General features: G+C 43.5%; 3 protein-coding genes across 8 annotated transcripts in view; 2 read left to right on the top strand and 1 right to left on the bottom strand.

Moving 5' to 3' along the window:
• On the top strand, window positions 1-6,428 carry spty2d1 (SPT2 chromatin protein domain containing 1). 5 transcript variants are annotated; one of them, XM_034589212.1, is made up of 7 exons: window positions 5-541; window positions 857-974; window positions 1,049-2,413; window positions 2,573-2,803; window positions 5,034-5,193; window positions 5,281-5,358; window positions 5,484-6,245. In XM_034589212.1, the coding sequence occupies exons 1-7, from the start codon at window positions 482-484 to the stop codon at window positions 5,575-5,577; spliced, it is 2,106 nt and encodes a 701-aa protein (XP_034445103.1). In that variant the 5' UTR covers window positions 5-481; the 3' UTR covers window positions 5,578-6,245. The 5 variants fall into 5 exon arrangements, with proteins under 5 accessions (XP_034445099.1, XP_034445103.1, XP_034445101.1 ...); XM_034589210.1 differs by having other exon boundaries at window positions 2,465-2,803; XM_034589211.1 differs by having other exon boundaries at window positions 1,049-2,449.
• Window position 6,429: 1 nt separating this feature from the next.
• Window positions 6,430-11,075, top strand: uevld (UEV and lactate/malate dehyrogenase domains). Its single transcript, XM_034589213.1, has 12 exons — window positions 6,430-6,661; window positions 7,876-7,960; window positions 8,042-8,107; window positions 8,198-8,361; window positions 8,459-8,600; window positions 8,677-8,771; window positions 8,868-8,973; window positions 9,324-9,494; window positions 9,582-9,746; window positions 9,993-10,080; window positions 10,318-10,441; window positions 10,582-11,075. Exons 1-12 carry the CDS (start codon window positions 6,620-6,622, stop codon window positions 10,744-10,746), a joined length of 1,413 nt encoding a protein of 470 aa, XP_034445104.1. The 5' UTR covers window positions 6,430-6,619; the 3' UTR covers window positions 10,747-11,075.
• Window positions 11,076-11,425: 350 nt separating this feature from the next.
• The window catches only part of si:dkeyp-19e1.3 (USP6 N-terminal-like protein), a 23,835-nt gene continuing 15,922 nt past the window's right edge, over window positions 11,426-19,338 (bottom strand). The window contains exons 8-14 of one of the 2 annotated variants that reach the window (XM_034589203.1): window positions 18,269-18,317; window positions 16,381-16,501; window positions 15,709-15,803; window positions 15,433-15,498; window positions 15,140-15,239; window positions 14,603-14,755; window positions 11,426-14,490 (exon numbers count right to left, since the gene is read on the bottom strand). In XM_034589203.1, the coding sequence (XP_034445094.1) occupies window positions 13,094-14,490; window positions 14,603-14,755; window positions 15,140-15,239; window positions 15,433-15,498; window positions 15,709-15,803; window positions 16,381-16,501; window positions 18,269-18,317 (1,981 nt within the window). In that variant the 3' untranslated portion in view covers window positions 11,426-13,093. Of the gene's footprint in view, window positions 14,491-14,596; window positions 14,756-15,139; window positions 15,240-15,432; window positions 15,499-15,708; window positions 15,804-16,380; window positions 16,502-18,268; window positions 18,318-19,338 lie in introns of both variants that reach the window. The other variant, XM_034589202.1, reaches the window with a different exon arrangement.

Genomic DNA, 19,338 nt, shown 5'->3' with positions numbered 1-19,338 from the left:
GTGGACAATGACAGTTTTTCACTTCCTTCATTATCCCCTATCCCTTTAATATGTCGGACTGTAGTTTGTTCTCTCCCAAACCACCGGTGATACTTATGGCGGAGTTTTTACTGTTTTTCCTCCATCGGGCTTAAATACCACGACTCCCCTGATGGACCCGGGCTCAGTACGAGGTGTAACACCCGCACTAAGTTCGTCTTTTAGGCTCCTGGGTGGGTTAATGCTAGTAAACGTTAGGTTCGCTAACTCGGCTAGCATGTGCTAACCTAAAGCTGATAAAGTGAAGAGCCGTTGACTGTTCGGTTCACGCCTCATCTTTCCATGTGTTGTTTTTGACCAAGTGTTTTATTGTTTTTCTACAACCACACAAGTACCGATTGTTACAGCCCTGCGCGCCGGCTGACGTGGTCTGTTAGCTAGCTGCTAACGGTACAAGCTCCTGCTGTTTGAGACACTTAGCTTTTCTATACCTGCGGACAAAATGGATTTCGACAACATATTGGACATCGCCTCGCAGAACCAGGGACTCAGCAACGTGAAGGTATGTTTGTTTGAGAGCGGACTCACTGGAGAACCTCGGGCCAGGTGGTTAAAAATGGAGATTTGTGGTCAAATCTTGAAAAGCACTCGAATGCCAGCTTACCCGTCACCGAGGATCTGATAATGTGGCTAGCTGCTAACCTCCACCCTCGTGACACTGCATGCTAGGTAGTGGAGACGTTTGGGAAAGTGTAACTGCCACGTTAGCATAACAGATAATTCATATAATATACTAACCCTCAATAGGTCGTTGTGAAATCCAAATGTTAAAGAGAACTGATCCATATTCAATAATCTGTGTCTGTCCCCCTTTCAGCATAAGAGATACAGTTTACAAGCTGGACCACCAAAAAAGGACCCGAAGTCGAGAGGTGTAAATCCGGCTGCTGTGCAGGCGCTTCTGAAGAAGCAACAAGTTGATACCAAAAAGAAAGGTGACAATGACAACTTTATACTTGATATACATGATTTATAATGAATTCATCCTTTAATGTTCTACCCCCCCCAGAAATTAAAATGAGGAAAGAGAAGGACAAACTAAACGCCAAGAGGGTTGAGTTGAAGTCGGACCGCAAAGCCAGAGCGATGGCTTCCAGAACTAAGGACAATTTTAAAGGCTACAATGGCATCCCAATGGTTGAGCTTCCAAAGAAACGACGATCTAAACATGATATGGAGGACGAGAAATCAATGGATGCACAAGGATTTAGGAACGACTCAGTCGACCCAGAGGATGAGGATAACTATGAGTATGAACAGACTGATTCGGAGCCAGAGGCTGAGCCAGAGCCGCTGAGACCAGTGAGACCCACAGGTGTTAGTGGGGGTAGCAGTGGTAGTAGCAGCAAGTCCTCCTCTAAAAAACCCAAGGCTGCTCCACCTCCATTGAACTTTGCAGACTTACTCAAGTTGGCAGAGAAGAAACAGTTTGAGCCAGTTGATCTCAAACCCAAGTCAGTGAAAAAAGATGAGAGACTACGCACAGCTGATGAGATAAGGGAACAGGAGATGGAGCGCAAGGCCAAGAGACCAGAAAAAAGCAGAGACCCAAAAGTGGAGAGAGAGAGAGATGGCAAGTCTCAATCTAGCTCCAGTTCAACAAGGACAAGCACTTTAGAGAAGGAGCAGAAGAACTGCAAACCGCAAAAGAACTCATTAGAAAAACAAAGTCAGCACTCTGGGTCAGCAAAGAAGTCGCAAAGCGACAGAGGCCACTCGTCTTCTAATTCCTCTGTAAGAGACCGAGAGAGAGAGAGACCCAACACATCCCACAGTGATAGAGACAGATCTAAGACTAATTCGAGTAGTTCATCTAGTGCCACAAACAGCAGAGTTCTTTCAAAAACTTCTTCTCAGGGTTTAACCAAACAAGGGGCCCCCAAGCCCTTGTCTAGCCACAAATCCAGCACCTCAAGTGACCTTAGCAACAGAAAAGAAAGCTCGTCATCACTTCAAGGAAGAGCTTCAGGGAATCCTGGGACCAGACCTTCTGGTACAGCTTTAACAGGCCAAAAATCTCAATATGGGAACTCCCAGCAGACCAGGCCCAGTCAGGGTAGCTCCATGAAACAGGGGCCGGCAGTCGGAGGCCACAGGTCCGGAAAGGGAGAACCAATAAAGACTGGAATTAATTCTGCAGTAAAATCAAACGGTAATTCAGTGATGAGGAATTCATCAGGCGGCCCTCCTAAGGCAGGGAGCCAACCTCAGCAAAGGCCTGGAGGCACATTCCAGGCAAGAAGTGGTGCCCCACAAGCCAGGCCTGGTGGTAGTGGTGGGCAGGGTTACCCTGGAGGTAATGGATTCAGACCTCCTGGGCCTGGAAGCAGTCGACCTGGTAGTGGGGGACCGGGGCCTGGAAGCGGTCGACCTGGTAGTGGGGGACCAGGTCCTGGAAGCGGTCGACCTGGTACAGGGGGACCAGGTCCTGGAAGCGGTCGACCTGGTAGTGGGGGACCAGGTCCTGGAAGCGGTCGACCTGGTACAGGGGGACCAGGGCCTGGAAGCGGTCGACCTGGTACTGGGGGACCAGGGCCTGGAAGCGGTCGACCTGGTAGTGGGGGACCAGTACCTGGACGGTCGACAGATATGATGGGATCAGGACCTGGAAGACCAAAGTGCACTGTGGTGTCGGAGACCATTTCATCCAAGAATTTTGGTGGACCCAGACCAGGAGTCCCTCCTCAGCCAGGCATGCCACAGAGACCTGGGATGCCGCCCAGACCTGGAATGCAACCCAGACCTATGATGAACAGACCACCAGGTAATACCCGGAGAAACAATAATGCTATGATATTACTAAGACATTGATTCATTAACCGTGAACCTTGATCAAGTGGTAACATCCAGTTGTCCTGCACATTTCAGTACAGGGTTACAAGTTGCCAAAATTAAGACAGACAGAGCTGCTGATATGAATAAAACAGACAATAGCAGTAATTATGCTGAAATTAAAGTAACATTTAAGTCCGGGTCATAGGGAGACAACAAATTAAATGATGTAAGGACACATGTGAAGTACAGACAAACATTGCCTGAGGAAAATGTGCTTTTCTAAGTGTGTTAAAATCAAAGCAATGCAGTTGGTTTGGTAAGAGCTCAAGGCCACAGCTTGAAAAAACAGTCTTATACACGTCAGCAATTTTCTACTTCTTCATATTTGGTTCATGGTTGTTACCAGAGCAACTAAACAGAGTATGTATAACTAAAGTATCACAAAGCGTGAGACCTAACATCATTATACAATACATGCAGTACATATGTTAACATATAAGAGTTATGTCAATATTATAAAGTCTTAATGTAAACAGTCCACAGGAGAGAAGCTAACAATTTTTTTTCACTACAGTTAAAACAGGCTCAGCTGTTAAGTGTTAAAATTAACACTGTAGCACTATTAATCATATAACACTGTCATATACATGTATAATAAAGAGCTGCAGAGATTTTTCAAACCGTCTGAAACAACACAGTCAGTTCTACAGGGCAAAGAGTTTGTTTGTCAAAGTGAATGAAGCATTTCAGCAGCGCTCTGCAGCCTTTGACATTACTCCTGGGTCAGAGAACAGCAAACGTTCGTAACACAGATAAACCAAACATGGTTTCAGTCATTGACATTCTACCAAAAAAACGGACTCTTGTCAATAGAATAAAATGGCGATATGAAGTGGTAATAGCAGAAATGTTGTAATGTAATATAACATTTCAAATTACACAGATTTATGGATACATAAGTGCATTCTTTATAAAGCTATACAAAAACATTTAAAGTATAGAACAATCATAACTCAAGGCAGTAAAACATCCTAAGTTAAGTTTGTATCAGTGTGTCAAGTTTCAGTCTACTCTGTGAACTATTCAAGCCAATGGGGCGTTCATATTACAAGATCACATTATAATAGTAATAATAACTAGACTTTTTTGTTTGTCTGGTCATGATACACCTGTGTATCGATTTTTGTGAAGATCAATCAATGTGAACGCGTTCACGGGGCGCAGGGGGTGCTGTTGAGCCATTTTGCCACGCCCATTTAAAATTTATCCAGAATACGTAAATTTTCACCACTTTCTAATTTTCTGCAAACCTTGGTAACGATTTGAGCATGTTAAAGCCCTCAAAAAGCCAATTCTTTTGCCTGGGGAAAAAAATAAATAATAATAATAATCCTTACAATTTCAATAGGGCCTCCCACTGTCTCCTACTGTTCGGTGCTCGGGCCCTAAATATGGACGTTGTCTAGCTAATGTTAGTATTTACAGCAGGAACTCAGTGTCAGTTAGTCCTGAGGACAGATGTTAGAGGTAGAATCACTGGTGCACTGACACAAAGTTTGAAGTTGTCCTTTATGAATGAATAGATTTATAAGAGTTTATCTTGCGTCATAGAGACTTAGGACAGTCCCCACAATCTGATACAAAACACAATGACCGATACCATACGGTTGTCAGTGATTAACTGAAAAACAAAAGTATTGATGTTAAAGATTTGAAATGGAAGCATGTCTTTAAAAACCATCGCCGTAATTCACTTCAGTGAAAGGTAGTTTCCAAAATCCTTTTCCTTTTTCTACAGAAAACTAATCCTTAATTTCTCACTCATCTATGTTAAATTCATCCAGATGTGCAGTTTCAATGCACCTTTTCAATTGGAATAACACTTAAGGTGTTGGTTTGAAGACCAGTGTCAATTTCCTGAACTGTGTAAAATGGTATCATCTGCATCAAAATGGGAATTACATGTATTTAGGGACCTGCCAATTTTATAAATATAGATAGTGACCTAGAATTTAACCCTGTGGAATGCCCTTCATCACTGGAAATGATTCAAATTTTAAATTGCCCGCTGTTCAATCCCAGTATCTTTTTGAAAATGTTTTTAAATGGTAACATTTAACTCCTGAACCATGACTAAACATCGTCTTCATGGAGTGTTCTGTTTGGCAAAAATTCAAATCCAGTACCTCATATTTTAAATGTGAAATTCTATCCTCCAGGTACAATGTTGCCACCTATCACATCTGCCTATAAGAGAAAATTTGATGATGAGGAAGACGAGTACGACTCAGAAATGGACGATTTTATTGATGACGAAGGCAACGAACCAGAGGAAATTTCCAGGCACATAAAGGAGATTTTTGGATATGATCGAAACAAGTACGTGTCGTTTTGACATATTCTAATGTGTTAAATGTACAACTCAAATTCTCTATGAAAAACTAACATTTGCTTTTCACATCTCAGATACAAGGATGAGAGTGACTATGCCCTTAAATTTATGGAGAGCAGCTGGAAAGATATGCAGAAAGAAGAGGCCAGGAGGTAAGATGAAAAAACAGAGAACCTCCCAGTCCCAAACACCACATGTAAACTTTCTGTCCTGAATGTTTATTTACCTGCTTTATGTAATGTTCTTTTCTCTGTATCCCTGTCCCTTGTTTCCTCAGCCTGAAATTGGCTGTGCTAGAAGATCAGGAGGAAGAGAAGAAAGAGGAAGAGGAGATGAAAAGGAAAAACACTAAGAGGCCAAGAAAGATCTGAAGACCCTGAATAAATGAATTATTAAAACAACCTGTGTATCTGGAACCATGGAGCAATGGGTCTGCCATCTTAACTCATGAAGCCTTGAGATTGTTTACACCCTGGCGTCCATTGCTTTGTGTCGGGTTCTCTCTTGTTCGGACAAAAACCTGAGTGGACAAGTGACATTGCCTCAAGAAAAGAGAAAAGAGAGTAATTGTATTTAGAGACAATCTGAGAGATCGAAGGTCGAGGGGGTCCTATGCACAAATCAGTCAACCATGAGGTTGTTTGGATATAAGGAAAAGTTCTCAAATATTCCCTGTTACATTATTTATTAAGCAGGGTTCATTCCTAAAAGGATCAAAGCTGCAAAGAGAGAAATTGATATGGAAGAGTGATCTTTTTTTCCCCTAAAGACTGTCAATGGCATCAAATGCCAAGTGGTGATGATTTGCTATTTTTCAGCAGAACACTTTGCATATTTTTCCAGGCAAACTTTGTTGGTAAAGTTAATTTCAATATGCAGAAAACCACTGAACGTGTTGTGTGTGTGTGTGTGTTCTCTTTAAAAAAGGATTTGATCATAAGGAAATCGCTGCATCGTGGGTTTTATTTAAACGTCTTAAGTTTTACATCAAATGTTAATCGCAGAAAATATATAAAGAATTTAGATTCTACAGAAAATGTCACTTTGAGAAAATTGTATTTTTTTAGTTTTCCGTGAAAGCAATGAAACTTTTCTCCGTATATAAATATATATAATGTGTTGGATTATTGTTTAACATGACTTTTTAAAGGTTGTTGATTTTCTTGAAACAAACTTGATCAGGTTTATTAAAACTGCTGATCTGACGACAGCGGTGACGTCAGCATCAATCCGTGTCGTTGCGTGTTTTCGTCCCTCTGGGGCCGCCGTACCTGACGCACAGAGTGGGCGGGGTCTGTCTCCTCTTGCCTTAGCTACTCCTCAAAAGTTTGCGGAAGTTGTTGGAAGTGAAGTGTCAGGAGGAGAAAACCCTGAGAGAACCGGGCTCGTTGCTTCTGGTTCTGACTTGAATAGATGGACCTCAGCTCGGAGAACATTCTGCGGATCCTCTCGAAGGTAAATGATCAGCCGCAGCTTCCCATTTGAAATCTGCGTCATGTGATAACAGTTTTTCCAAAGGAAGCTAGTACATGTTAGCTTCTGTTAGCCTCCATGTAACCGGCTGAACCAGCTCTGTCACTTCACCGGCTGTGGAAACACGTATCACTTAGAAACAAACTTTAAACACGAGACGAAAAACTTTTATTTCATAACAGAGACAACAACAGGCTGTTTATATATAAATAATATCACAATCTGCTCCTCTTTCATAGGATATTAATTAACAAAGCAAATAATTCAATAAGTTAAAGATTGAAATATATATATATATATATATATATATATATAAAGGTAAACAAAGCCCCTCACATCTCTATTAGTTCTTAAGTTACAATTCATTTGATACCATTCACAGAAGCTTGTTTTAGATTCTTTGTTGAGATTCTTCCATAAACTGATTCCCTTCTCTATAATGACATTTTTTATCAGAATACTGTCATCTACTAGTTTCTGAAATTTAAACATCTTTAACTGAACTGATACTGGGTTTGATGGATCTCTATATCAACTTCTACTGAGGATTCTTATGGCTCTTTTTTTGTAAAATTAAAATGTGTTTTTCCAAGCACTTTGGCAAACGTCAACACAAAAGTTAAGATAGGGAACAATCAGAGTTATATAAAATGTACGATGCTTTATTATCTAATGAATAATCTAATTTGTGTAACAGCTTCAAATTCTCATCTATCATGACACCTAAAACAAAAAAAATGTAATAAGTCGATATTGAGAATTATCACAATGTTATTTCTTTTCAATTCCAAGATTGATATTTGCTCCTGAGTGATGGTTGTGGTTCCAAACTCTGCATCAATTATGACTCATATCGCCTCTAGGGGTCACACAATGCTATATTGCTATGGATGAAAATTCGGGCTGCACTTAACAGTTATTTTTATTATTGGTTATTTGTCGATTAGTTGTTTGGCGGATAAAATGTCTCAAACCCCAGAGAGGAGAAAAGAGCACAGCTCATTTCAAAGAGTGAAACAAACTGGAGCAGCGTAAAAAATACCTGAATGATCTGTTCAGTCTCTCAAGAACATGGACATTTACAATCACTGAGTCTTAATTGATCGATGAGTCCTTAGTTTCTAAATAAAACCTGAATGATTTTCTCAAATGTTGAAACTACAGACGCGTCTTTTTCCCCTTCCCCTGATAAACAGTACAAATTCCACGATGTTGCTGTTGAGGAGCTGCAGAAAATCCATCGAATCTACTCTGGGATGAAACCTTCCACCGGCACATACAGTCAGTTTCTCTCCATCCCACCTCTTGTCTCATACTCTTCAGATTTGTATTTGATCTCACTGTTGCTATGGTAACTTTCAGCATTCAGTGACGGCACCCAGAAAGATCTCCTGAAACTGGTCGGCAACATCCCTGTCAAGTATGATGGTAAGTGTGACCTCTGACCTCTGAATATGTGACTGGGGGGTCAAACGTGATGATGATGATGATGATGATGATGATGTGTTTATCCCTCAGGCCACTCCTACAACTTCCCCATTCAGCTGTGGCTCATAGACTCGTTCCCCTTCACTCCTCCCATCTGCCTCCTGAGACCGACACATAACATGGTCATCAGAGAGGGCAAGCATGTGGATGCCAAGGGACGGATTCATCTGCCGGCGCTTCACAACTGGGATCACGTAGGGCTCCATGTTCTCTACATTCATTTTTAAACTCCATACAGAAATGATGTTCTCATCAGATTCACTGCTGTATTTTTCTTTTGCTTGGTAACAGCCCAAGTCGTCCGTGGTGGCTCTTCTGACCGAGATGATCGCCAAGTTCGAGGAGGATCCTCCGCTGTCCTCGAAGAGCACAGAAGAAAACAAAGACACCCACAAGCTCCTGGCGTTCGTCTCCAACCTCCAGATCAATGATGGTGCTTCACTTGATGCGCAGCTTTCTTATTGATAATCAATAATCGCTACTATTGGCTTAACTCGTGTCCATTTCAGGTGGAAGCAGACATCACGAACAACAGATCAACAAAGTCTCGGTTATCGGGGGAGGAGATTTAGGAGTGGCTTCTGTGATGAGTATTTTGGCGAAGGTAAATCACCTTTTTCTATCTTCTCTCAGGTGTTTACATATTTCCTCCGCTTGAATAAAAATGTCAGACTCATGAATTCCTCTGATTCCCACACAGTGTAAAGTGGATAAACTGGTTTTCATTGATGTCGCCGAGAGTTCCACGAAGGGAGGCAGCACAGACCTAGAGATCTTCAATCTGCCAAAGGTGGAGATTTCCAGAGGTACGTCACTTTCTGCACTGTCACACAATAACCAACAAACGCCTCTTGGCGGAAACATCGCGGATGACAGGTCGTCTTACAGGTAACTGGAAGATATTGAGCTGAGGCAGCCTGTCGGGAACGACCCACCTCTATGACGCAAGCATTAACTCAAACCTAACCAGCTGCCGTTCAGTCGCCGGCTCTCATCCTGAGCTTTGACCCGTCACTGATAAGACAGGATCAAGCATCCAATAGGGATCAAGTGAGAGTAAACACAGTGTCCATTGCTTGAAACAATAATGCATCAAGCTTCTGCAAGTTCTCTTCTAGGTTTGTTAACTGCCGATGACTCTCCTCTCCTCTGCCAGATCTCTCGGCCTCCGCGGGCTCCAGAGTCGTGGTGGTGACGGCAAATGCATGGAGCAGCGAGCAATCGTATTTGAGTTTGGTTCAGACCAACGTGGACTTGTACAGAGGAATCATCCCAAACCTGGCACAAGTCAGTCCCAACGCCGTGATGCTCATCGCCTCCCAACCAGGTGAGTGACGGTGCCGAAGACTGACCACTCTGCTTCTTGACCTTTTTTCATTCGCTCAACTCGTCTCCTTCTCTGCTTCACCTGCAGTGGACATCATGACCCACGTCGCCTGGAGACAGAGTGGCTTACCCCCGACACGGGTGATCGGCGCAGGGTGCAACCTGGACTCAGAGAGACTCAGTCACATCCTGGATATAAACCTAAACACCCACAAACAAGCCTGGGTCATAGGAGAACTGTCAGACAACAAAGGTGAGCCGGAGAGGACCCATTAAATATTGACTGTCGCTTTAATTGTCTCGGCGAATGCTCGGTCATTGACTTCACCACATCTCCTTTCTTCTTTCATTTGTTATCGCCGTCGGCTCCTTTTCTTTGCATAACCAGAAATGCTGCGCGACCTGCTCCTCGTGTGTGTTCTTTCCAGTCAGCGGTCTCATAAAAGGCCACTTACCCCGGTGACGCACACGACTGAGCTTTGTGTTTTTTGTCCTGCAGTTGCTGTGATGAGTAACACTGGGCTGAACTCCAGCGTGCAGCCGGAGATCGCCGCGGGTTCCGGCTCTACCAAACCACTGTTGGACAGGTACGGACACGATTGAGTTCAAGCTCGAGTAGGAGACGGATTTAGATTGTGACATCTGGTGTTTTGAAGATTTTGTTGCTGAACCAGTTGGATCTGAAGCTGCAGACACAGCTGTCACTGGAATTTAGTGAATCAGATGGGATGAGAGAATGCAAGGATACAAGATGCTTCCTCTCGATTCACCAGTTTAATTTGGAAGTTAGTAATTCTTTCTGATGCACATCTTTCTGCTTGTAGAGCGTTCGAGCTCATGAAGAACCGAGGCCAGCGGGCGTGGTCAGCGGGTCTGTCCATCGCTGACATCACAAACAGCGTCTTGACAAATTCAATGAAGGCCCACTCTGTCTCCACATTGGCTCAGGTATCATTATCAAGTGTTTTTAAAAAAAAAAAAAGCAGCATATGCACCAGCAACCCTCTGAAGTGAAGCTGGGGTTGTCTCTTCCACTGTTGTGGTTTTCCATTTGTTATTGGTTCATCTGTGTGTTCTGTTTGCTCAAGGGCTGGGGCGGTATAGGTACAGAGGTGTTCCTCAGCCTGCCGTGCATCATGGGATCGAGCGGCTCCACGCGTCTGGCCGGAGTGTCACTGGGAAAGGAGGAAGACGAGAAACTCCGAACCAGCATCACGTCCCTGTCTACTCTCATGAGTCAGCTCAGGATGTGATGGTCGTTCTGGGAGGAGCTGCTACTCGCACAGGAGTTAATGAAGTTCTGTCGGATATCAATATGTGCAATCTAATAACACTTTGTTTTTATTTTATTGTTCTTTGTCTTTATGTATTAAATGTGGGTTAAAAACTGTAAAAACAGAATGTATTTTTGTATTGAAATGTACCAGCACTAAGAAAAGTTACTCATTTTTATCATTGAAAATGGGGAACTTTACATGAATGTACTGTTGTATATTTTTAAAAAAGCCTTAAATTCTTTATATTTGTGGTTTAAAAATCGTATTTTTGTCTCTAATCCCTCAAGTTTTGTATGATAATGTAATTTAAGTTGTTTTTTTTCTACTAAGACCTAATGAATTGCTGTGGAGAAAATCAAGGTGTTACTAAATAAAATATGAATAATAAGGCCATAATAATTTGAATGGCCTTATTTGTCACCTAAGTGCTTTTCTCCACATTTAATTACAAGATGAAAAAGCTTTTAAAATGCCTTAAATATTTAAACAGGCTTTTCTTACTTTGATTTACTGTGTGTAAAGAGATTCCACATCTCAAACCCTAAGATATTGACATGAAGGAAAATGACATGATCTTGTTGGTGTGCAATAAAATAAGTATCTGACACCACATGTGCTTTGCCTCAGTGGGGAAGAGACGACGACAGCAGACAACTCAGGTTTTATCTCTTTATAAAACTCAAAACATGTAGATGTACACAAGCTTTGGTCTGAACCCTGATGTCAAGCAGGACCATAAAAGGAGCCGTGGTCTGAGCTCGGGGGTTTGAATCCCGGCCGTCAGGCCAAAGTTCATGAACAAACCATTAAACATCCTTTAACATTTCTGGCTAAATTGAATAATGTTCTTTTGTGAGGAACCTGAAACTCTGTTAGAAAAACAACTGAATAATTACAGAGAACTGCAAAACCTGGAAATAACAAAGGTTCAGTGCAAAAAGACATGTTGAGGCTGTAAATAAAGTAATATACAGTATAACAAAAACAATATAAACAAGTTTTACTGTTAGGTCCTTATATCGAATGTTATGGCTCACCTTCCATTCCTCAACATTTGCTCTGCACAATTAAAACAAACCAACATAGTTACTGCAATGGCTCCAAGTTATGGCTGCATGAGAAGAAACGTAGCTTTGATTCTTTAAATTCTCTGGTTTCCTTCAATCTAGTTTACTCCCTCAGAGTTTATATGAAGATTTATATCTACAGTCGTTGCTTGGCTCTGTGCACAATCATAAACGGGCATTATCATCAGTCCATCTGCAACACTTCCAACCACTAGAGGGAGCTGCTCTTCATAAACCAGTCTGCACTGACAATATATAATGAAGCATGTTGGTCTCATTTCTGTTATTCCACCTCGACAACATCTATTCACACTTGTAACAGTGAATTATTGCTGAGAACTCAAGTATGTGACAAACGGATGTAACACTGAAACCATGAAACTGACGACATCCCAACCAAACTATTCTTAACTTTAAAAAAAGCAGAAAAATACCCACAGAGTACCCGCTGCTACCTGCCTGAAGCCCCCCCCCCCCCCTCAGTATTTATACCAGAGACCTATTGCACCATATCTCTCCTGCTGCTGCTGGTGCCTACAACTTTAGTCATCATTTGGAAAGTTTCCATGCAAACTGCTTTGGTGCAACCAGGTTTTGTGGTCCTGTGTCAATTAATACTGACCTGAAGATGTAACAAAGAAGCAGCAGCTCAGAATAGTTTGACACAGACTTAAGACGTGTGAGCCTGCTCACTGCTAACCACAATAATGCTGTAGACACGTATAGGCTTTGGGTGGTTTAGCAAAGGTGAGGTCACGCTGCAGCCTCACAAGCCCGTGAGTGTAGAGTTGCTGCCCTCACTGCACTGGGATCAGGTTAAGACACTGTCGGGAAACAATGAAACTGACTTAAGATGAAAGCTGCAGCTGATATTAGATCCACTGTGTTATTTCTGTGTGAATTTCTAATGACCGTCCATCGCATTGAAAACCAAATGTGGTTTCACACGCGGACGAGAGCGGATGACTTAATACGCTTGCTGCGTTTTTTTTGTGCAGCGAAAAGGAAAGCAGACAGCAGTTTTAAATACTAGTTTGACACTTTAGAAAAGTTAACTACCCATACAAAAGGTGCAAGTATCACAGAAATCTGTACATGTCAATGAAAAAAAGTCCTTTCAGACACACATGCACACACACACAAACATAGAATACTGGCCATCACCTCTTACATGGTGTTGAAAAGGAATCAAGCATTTACAGAGTCTGAATCATTCACGTACGACCAATAACGCTTCAATGATACTTGGGACACTTTCAAAATGTCACTGATTTGGGCAGCGGCTGTCCACTAGGAGGCATCCTGCAAAAGTCTGGGCTGGATCGAACCAACGGGACGCCTACTGCAGACTGGCCTGAGGACCTGGCGTTGCCTGGGGGAGACCTGGTGTACAAGAGTGGTGCTGGGAAGGCAGAACGGTCCCTGGGGCCCCGAGAGAAAGGCTTCGAGTAACTGGGCGAGGGGGCTCTGTGTGCGTCTGAACAGCTGGCAACGCTACACTGGAGGGGAGTGAGTCTGTCGGCGAAACTAGGTGGAGGAGGGGGGAGGATGGAGTCCTCCACCCAGCTGTCCTCTCCTCCAAATTCAGGCTCCTGTGGCAAACTGGGGAGAGTGCACAGCGAGGGAGGAGTGGGAGAAGGGGAAGGAGGGATGAAGACAGGAGGTGGAGGCAAAGGGTTGCGAGCAGGGTCGTAATCTCTATTAATTGTGTGCGGAGGATTGCTGTGCATGCTGGGAATTTCCTCAGGAGTGGAGCCCAGCAGCCGCTCCACGGAGCGGTCATCCTCATCCACCTCAGAAAGGTTGTCGTACTGGGAGGTGTTGGATGGTCGTCTGCTGCCCGCAGGCGCCGGGACGTAGAGAGAGACCGGGAACTTGGTCGGCTTTGGCGGAGGAAGTCTGGGAGAGGAGGTGAGGGAACAGGGAAGGTAAGGCTTCGGGGGAGGAAGAGGTTTGTTCTGTGTGACATCAGGAGACACAGGTGGTTTTTGAGTGACCAGTGGTGAGTCTGAGCGCGGAGTGGGAGCGCGGCGCTGGGTCTCTGGTCCGGTCCTACTCCCTGGACGGGGAGATTCACAATCCAGACGCTGTTCGTCAATCTGCTCAGCGTAAGAGAAAGGTGGAGGAGGCAGATCTGGGAAGTCCATGATCTCTTCCTCAGTCTGCATGGCAGGAGGATCCAGAGGAGGAGGTATATAAGGTGGGGGCCACTCCACCGGCTCTTCCTTGGTCTCCAGGTCTCCAGGCGCGCTCTCTGGTTCTCCCCCGTCTTCGGTCTGGCTGCACTCTTGTAGCGTCTCCTTCACATCTCTGTCCAACCCGACCGCAGGACAAGGCTTGTTTATTTTTGGAGGTAAAGGAGGTGCTCTGCAAGGCCTTATAGGAGAAGGTGTTCTTTGTGTGTGCACTACAACTGGGTCTGGTGAAGGCAATGAAGGTGTGTTTGTCCCGGAGAGGCTTCTTGAACCCGGGGCTTCTGCAGGACAAGCGTTGTGTTGAATGGTGTTGCTGTCTGATTGCTGGCTCTCTGTATCTGGCTGGCTGTGGGGCTGCAGAGCTATTTTGACCTCCGGAGGCGAGTCAGGCTGCAGCGGCAGGAGGAGAACCGGCCTCTCTTGACCCAGAGGTTTCTTTGGTAGCTCGTCTGACTTGGCTAAAAAGAGAAATGGAAAATAGGGATCTTATCAACAAAGGAGACTTTGGGATAAATTGAGGAGCTTTAAACTCTAACAGAAATAAAAACAAACACCAGAACACAACTGCACCTGGAGAAGACTGGTCCAGCTTTTTACTGCGTAGCTCAGACATAGCAGCCTGTAACTGTTCAACCACCACATCATCAGGCAGGAAGTAGGAAGCACCCAGCTTCTCCTGGATAAATTCCCTCAGGTCCTCTAACGGAAACTTCTGCAGACGCTCTGATTGGACACACACAAGCACAGACAGGATTTAACACAAAACTAATAATAGAATGAGTGACACCATTCTTCGAGGTCGAATGTCAGGTAACCTTTGATAATAGACAGCACGAGCCTATCTTCAAGTGTCCTATCAGTAAAGTGCTTTTGACCAATGTGCTGAGGCAACGCATCGAGCAAGCATCCAATGAAAAGTCAGCTTTCCATTCTTCTCCTCAGCAACTGGCCACTTGCATTATGTAAGCCACCCAGTTAGGAGGCAGCCAAGCGTGAGGCGGCGTGCGGCGTAATCCGCACAGAAACATTCAGCAGTATAGCAACAGCAGCCACAGCTCGACTCATCGAGCACACCACGGGAGATAATGAAACCGCTCTCATACTCACTCTTGTGCAACTTGAGGGTTGTGTACGCCATGGCGGTCAGCGTCTTGTCTCCCTCCAATACGTAAATGTCCCATAAACGCAAGGTGAGGGTGAAAGGGGTCTGTTATGGGAGACACGTGGCGGCAGAGTGAGTCTGAAAGTAATGAAACCACCTCGAACGTGTTGCTATGCTTGAAGGGAAGGGGGGATGCACTGTGGCGTACGGATTAATGATGGTGTTTAAGTACAGAACACATCTGGGACGAGACAATCTGGAGATGGAACATTGATGCAGCACAAGAACTACAACTCACTCTGTCAATGAAGCACTGTAGGAACCATTTGGTCGTGTAGATCCCTGTTGTCATCTGCTCCTTGTCCTGTGGGGCACGAGTTAATGAGAAATGGTGTCTGCTGCGAGTCGCTCCGTCTCATCTGTTCTCAGTTATAAATCTTACCGACTCTGAACATGTGGCCTTTTGCAGCATAAACTAATCATGATTATGAAGAAAAATGACCTGATTTAAATCCCTTACTGCGGCTCCACGTACAGAAAACATCAGTCATACATACAATGTGCTGTCACTCACCATGTGTTTCTTCAGCTTCGGCAGCATTTTGGAGAGGACCAGCTCGTGGTGGGCCTGGAAGCGGTGCAGCTTGGGAAAGCCCGGGATGAAGAACCCTGGGAAGAGGAGAGACAAGATGAATCAGGAGGCCATAGATGGTGTGAGGTGATGGACACAGAGACAGACTATTTAGAAATTGAAAAGTTAAGATCCTTTTTAATAAGAAACTGTATTTTTTTTTATATATGTCCAAACATTTCTTGTGTGTATTTTTATATATATATATATATATATATGCCAAGTAGGTTGTGTTTCTGTCTGTTTGTTAGTAAACAGGATTCCACAGAAACAGCTGGACGAATTACCATGACATTTATAAGAAGGATGTGGTATGGGTCAGGAAAACACCCATTTACTTTTGGTAAAAGGGGGGCAGCTTTTTATCACTTCCTTTAACATTGCAAGATATTTTCATTTTCAACATTTCGTTGCTTTCTCAGAGAATAATACATGGATGTTGATGGAAGGTTCAGGGGACTGATCATTATGAGTGTGTGCAGTTTGGTGCAGATCTAAGTAAAAATCTGGATCTAGTGAATTTCAATGTGGTTTCATGAAGAGACTGTTGGCTGAGGCCTTCGCTGTTTGAGCCAATCTAGCTGAAATCTGTCTGTATGTCTTCCTCTGTCTCACCGTGCATGGCATGCTTGCTGTTGGTGAGGAGCTGGGACAGAGCCCAGAAGGCATCTTCCTCATTCAGATACATGAGCAGGATGGCAGCGATCTGACTCATCCCTTGGCAGTAGCTCACCTCCTGAGGGAACACAGGAGAGGAGACGGGTTCAATTAAACAGAATGAGCAAATGAAAAGGATTATTCATAATTTAATAGCGCCCAGACAGACGCACGGGCCGAGAGACGGAGGGAGGAGAGCACCTGAATGTCTGATGTGGTCTGAAGGCAGACGGTGGATGTGTGTGGTTTTACTGCTCAGACCTACTGTACGTGCAGCTACAGCATCACAAACTCTTTACAAAAGCTTGTTAAAATATTTACTGCAGCCAAAAATACATCCTCACTAATGTCATGTCCTCAACTTGAATAACCGCCAATTTGCCTCCACCAGGATTCAATGAGTTACTCTGAACTCATCGCGCTTGGCACGCGCAGATACACAAACCCAGGCACACACCTGGTATTTGTCCAAATTAAGCTGATATATTGCACAGCCAGAAATGGACAGTCCAACGAATCCTTTCAAGGAAATATTGTAGATAGAATTAGAGTGACACACAGTTTAAACTACACATTCTGCACATTCTTCTCTACCATCACAGGCGAAAAGGCAGAACACACTTTTCTCCCTTATCCGTCCCTCCTCTCTCCCTCACGCTCTCCTACTGACCCAGTTTCTTTGGAGCAGCGTGTGATAAGAGGGGAAAAAGGAAAAAAGGGGAACAGCACATTTCCATTTCCTCTGGCTGAAACACCTCTACCACACAGGAACCGACTACAGAAGCAAATCAGAAAAACAGACTTGGACTGTGTTTGTGTGTGGGGAGATGTACTGTACCGGTCAAGTTGCGGTCTTTGGAAAAAATATTATTTCTGTCACTATTATATGGCAGCAATCAGGGCTTATACAATAATTGATATATTGATTAATATACATGTGTATAATGAGATACAGGTTTTAAAAACATGTCTATACAGAAATTGACTGTGTTTTACACACATTCCTTCTATTTCTGCACATTTGTAAAAGCTTATGTTTACTTCACAGAGACACAATCTGGTTTATGGCAGAAAAAATACATTGTAACTTTAAAACAAAGATTTCAAATGAACAGTAAATAGATGGATATGATTTGGAGTGTCATAGGAAATTACGGCTTTTATTTATAACATGACATTTAAATGTTTCATTCAAATAAAAGAGCTACCTTACATTACATGTGTTATAGCTACTGTATACTATAGTATACAGTATTTTGTAAAGTTACGACCAACAATAATTTCCACTTTCCACTTCCACTGTTTTCCTCAATTTACTGACTATTCACTGGCCGACAAAATGTCAGATATAGCTAAAAATGTTAACTACAATTTTCTAAAGCCTCAAACTCTGTACTTTTTCAAAACAAATGTTAAAAAATCTTCAAGATATATTCTGATTAACACTATATTAATAATAATAATCATATAAGAAAAGGAAAAAAACGATTGATAGAATGTTCAAAATGTCCCTGATTACTCAACTTTGTTTTGGCACTGATATGTAGCCTTGCTAGGTGAAGTACACGAGGAGTGGAAGAGGAACTTTGACCGGACTGAGTGTGACTGTGGGTTCACTGGTGGTCTGGCTGTGACACTGTACGTTCAGACTGAGCCACACTCATAAATAAAAGATCTCAGCCAAGGCTCTGAGCAAGGGGGAGAGCAGATGGGTGTAGAGTGCTTGGCCTGTTCCTTTCTGTACAGGAACGAATGCAATCCGGGGCTGGTGTGCGCAGCGTGTACACAAGACTCCTCCATATTATGCAACACACACACAGTTCGGTGTGCTCACGTAAACACTTACCGTATTGTAGACGGAGTAGGCAGCTAGTACGTGAAAGAGCGCCTGCTGCCTAGAGAGGGAACAGAGAAACCACTAGTTTAAAAACAAGGATGTGATTCCTGAGCAACAATCAAACAAGCTGAAACTGTTTATTAAGTGAAACCCCCCCCAAATATTTCTCAACTGTGTGTGTGTCTGTGTGGTCCAGGTATTACTCATATTGTGGGGACTTAAATTTACACATCGACATTGTGGACTCATCTTCCTCATGGGGACAAAAAGCAAGTCTCCATAACATAATTCAATACATTTTAAGGTGAAGACATGTTTTAAGGTTCGGTTTAGGCAGGTAGTAGCTTTGGTTAAGGTTAGAGCAAGTCTCCAGGAACTCAATGTAATGTCCATGGAGACAGGGCTGTCTGTGCCTGTGTGTATTAAAGAGCCTGTCTGTGAGGATGTCTGTGTTCCATTAGTTCTTTGGTGACTCTCAAAAACACAAGGGCTGTTTTCAGAGATCAGTTACGCTGACATCTAAAGTAGATTCTTCGCTTGACATGATTTCATTTCACATGTGAGCCGACACTGTGACACATGAATATCAACACATATAAGATATCAAAAAGATCTTCATCACATAATTTCTTCCAGTGCATGCGGCCTCTATTGAGTGTCTACGTCCGCAGGGTTGCGTGCTTCATGCTGCGCGGCTGATTACATCTGGAGTTTCAACAGTTTCAGACAGCGAACACAAGGCAGCCCTTGTGTCACTGCATGCGAGTGTGTGTTGAACGGGTGCATTAATAAATATAACTCAGACACAGAGAGGATGTCTCCCCTCCAGGCCTCCGTAGTAAATATGTGTCTTATAGACAGTGACAGAGGCAGGAAAGGAGCTTTAAATAGCTATCAGTGTCCCGATGTGAGTGAGGCAGCTGTTGACTCGCAAGGGGAAGGAGTGGGCAGCCAGGCAGGATGGAGGAGTGCTTTGGTCTGCTTGGACTTAGCAGCTTTGAAATGAAGAGGGAAGGACATAACAGAGAGGAAGAGGAGAGCACAGAGTTTAATTCACAAAGACGAACCCGTAGATTTCA

Source organism: Hippoglossus hippoglossus, chromosome 6, assembly GCF_009819705.1.
Source record: "Hippoglossus hippoglossus isolate fHipHip1 chromosome 6, fHipHip1.pri, whole genome shotgun sequence".
NCBI lineage: Eukaryota > Metazoa > Chordata > Actinopteri > Pleuronectiformes > Pleuronectidae > Hippoglossus > Hippoglossus hippoglossus.
The sequence above is the reverse complement of the archived record's forward strand: the minus strand, read 5'-3'. Positions and strand labels throughout refer to the sequence as shown.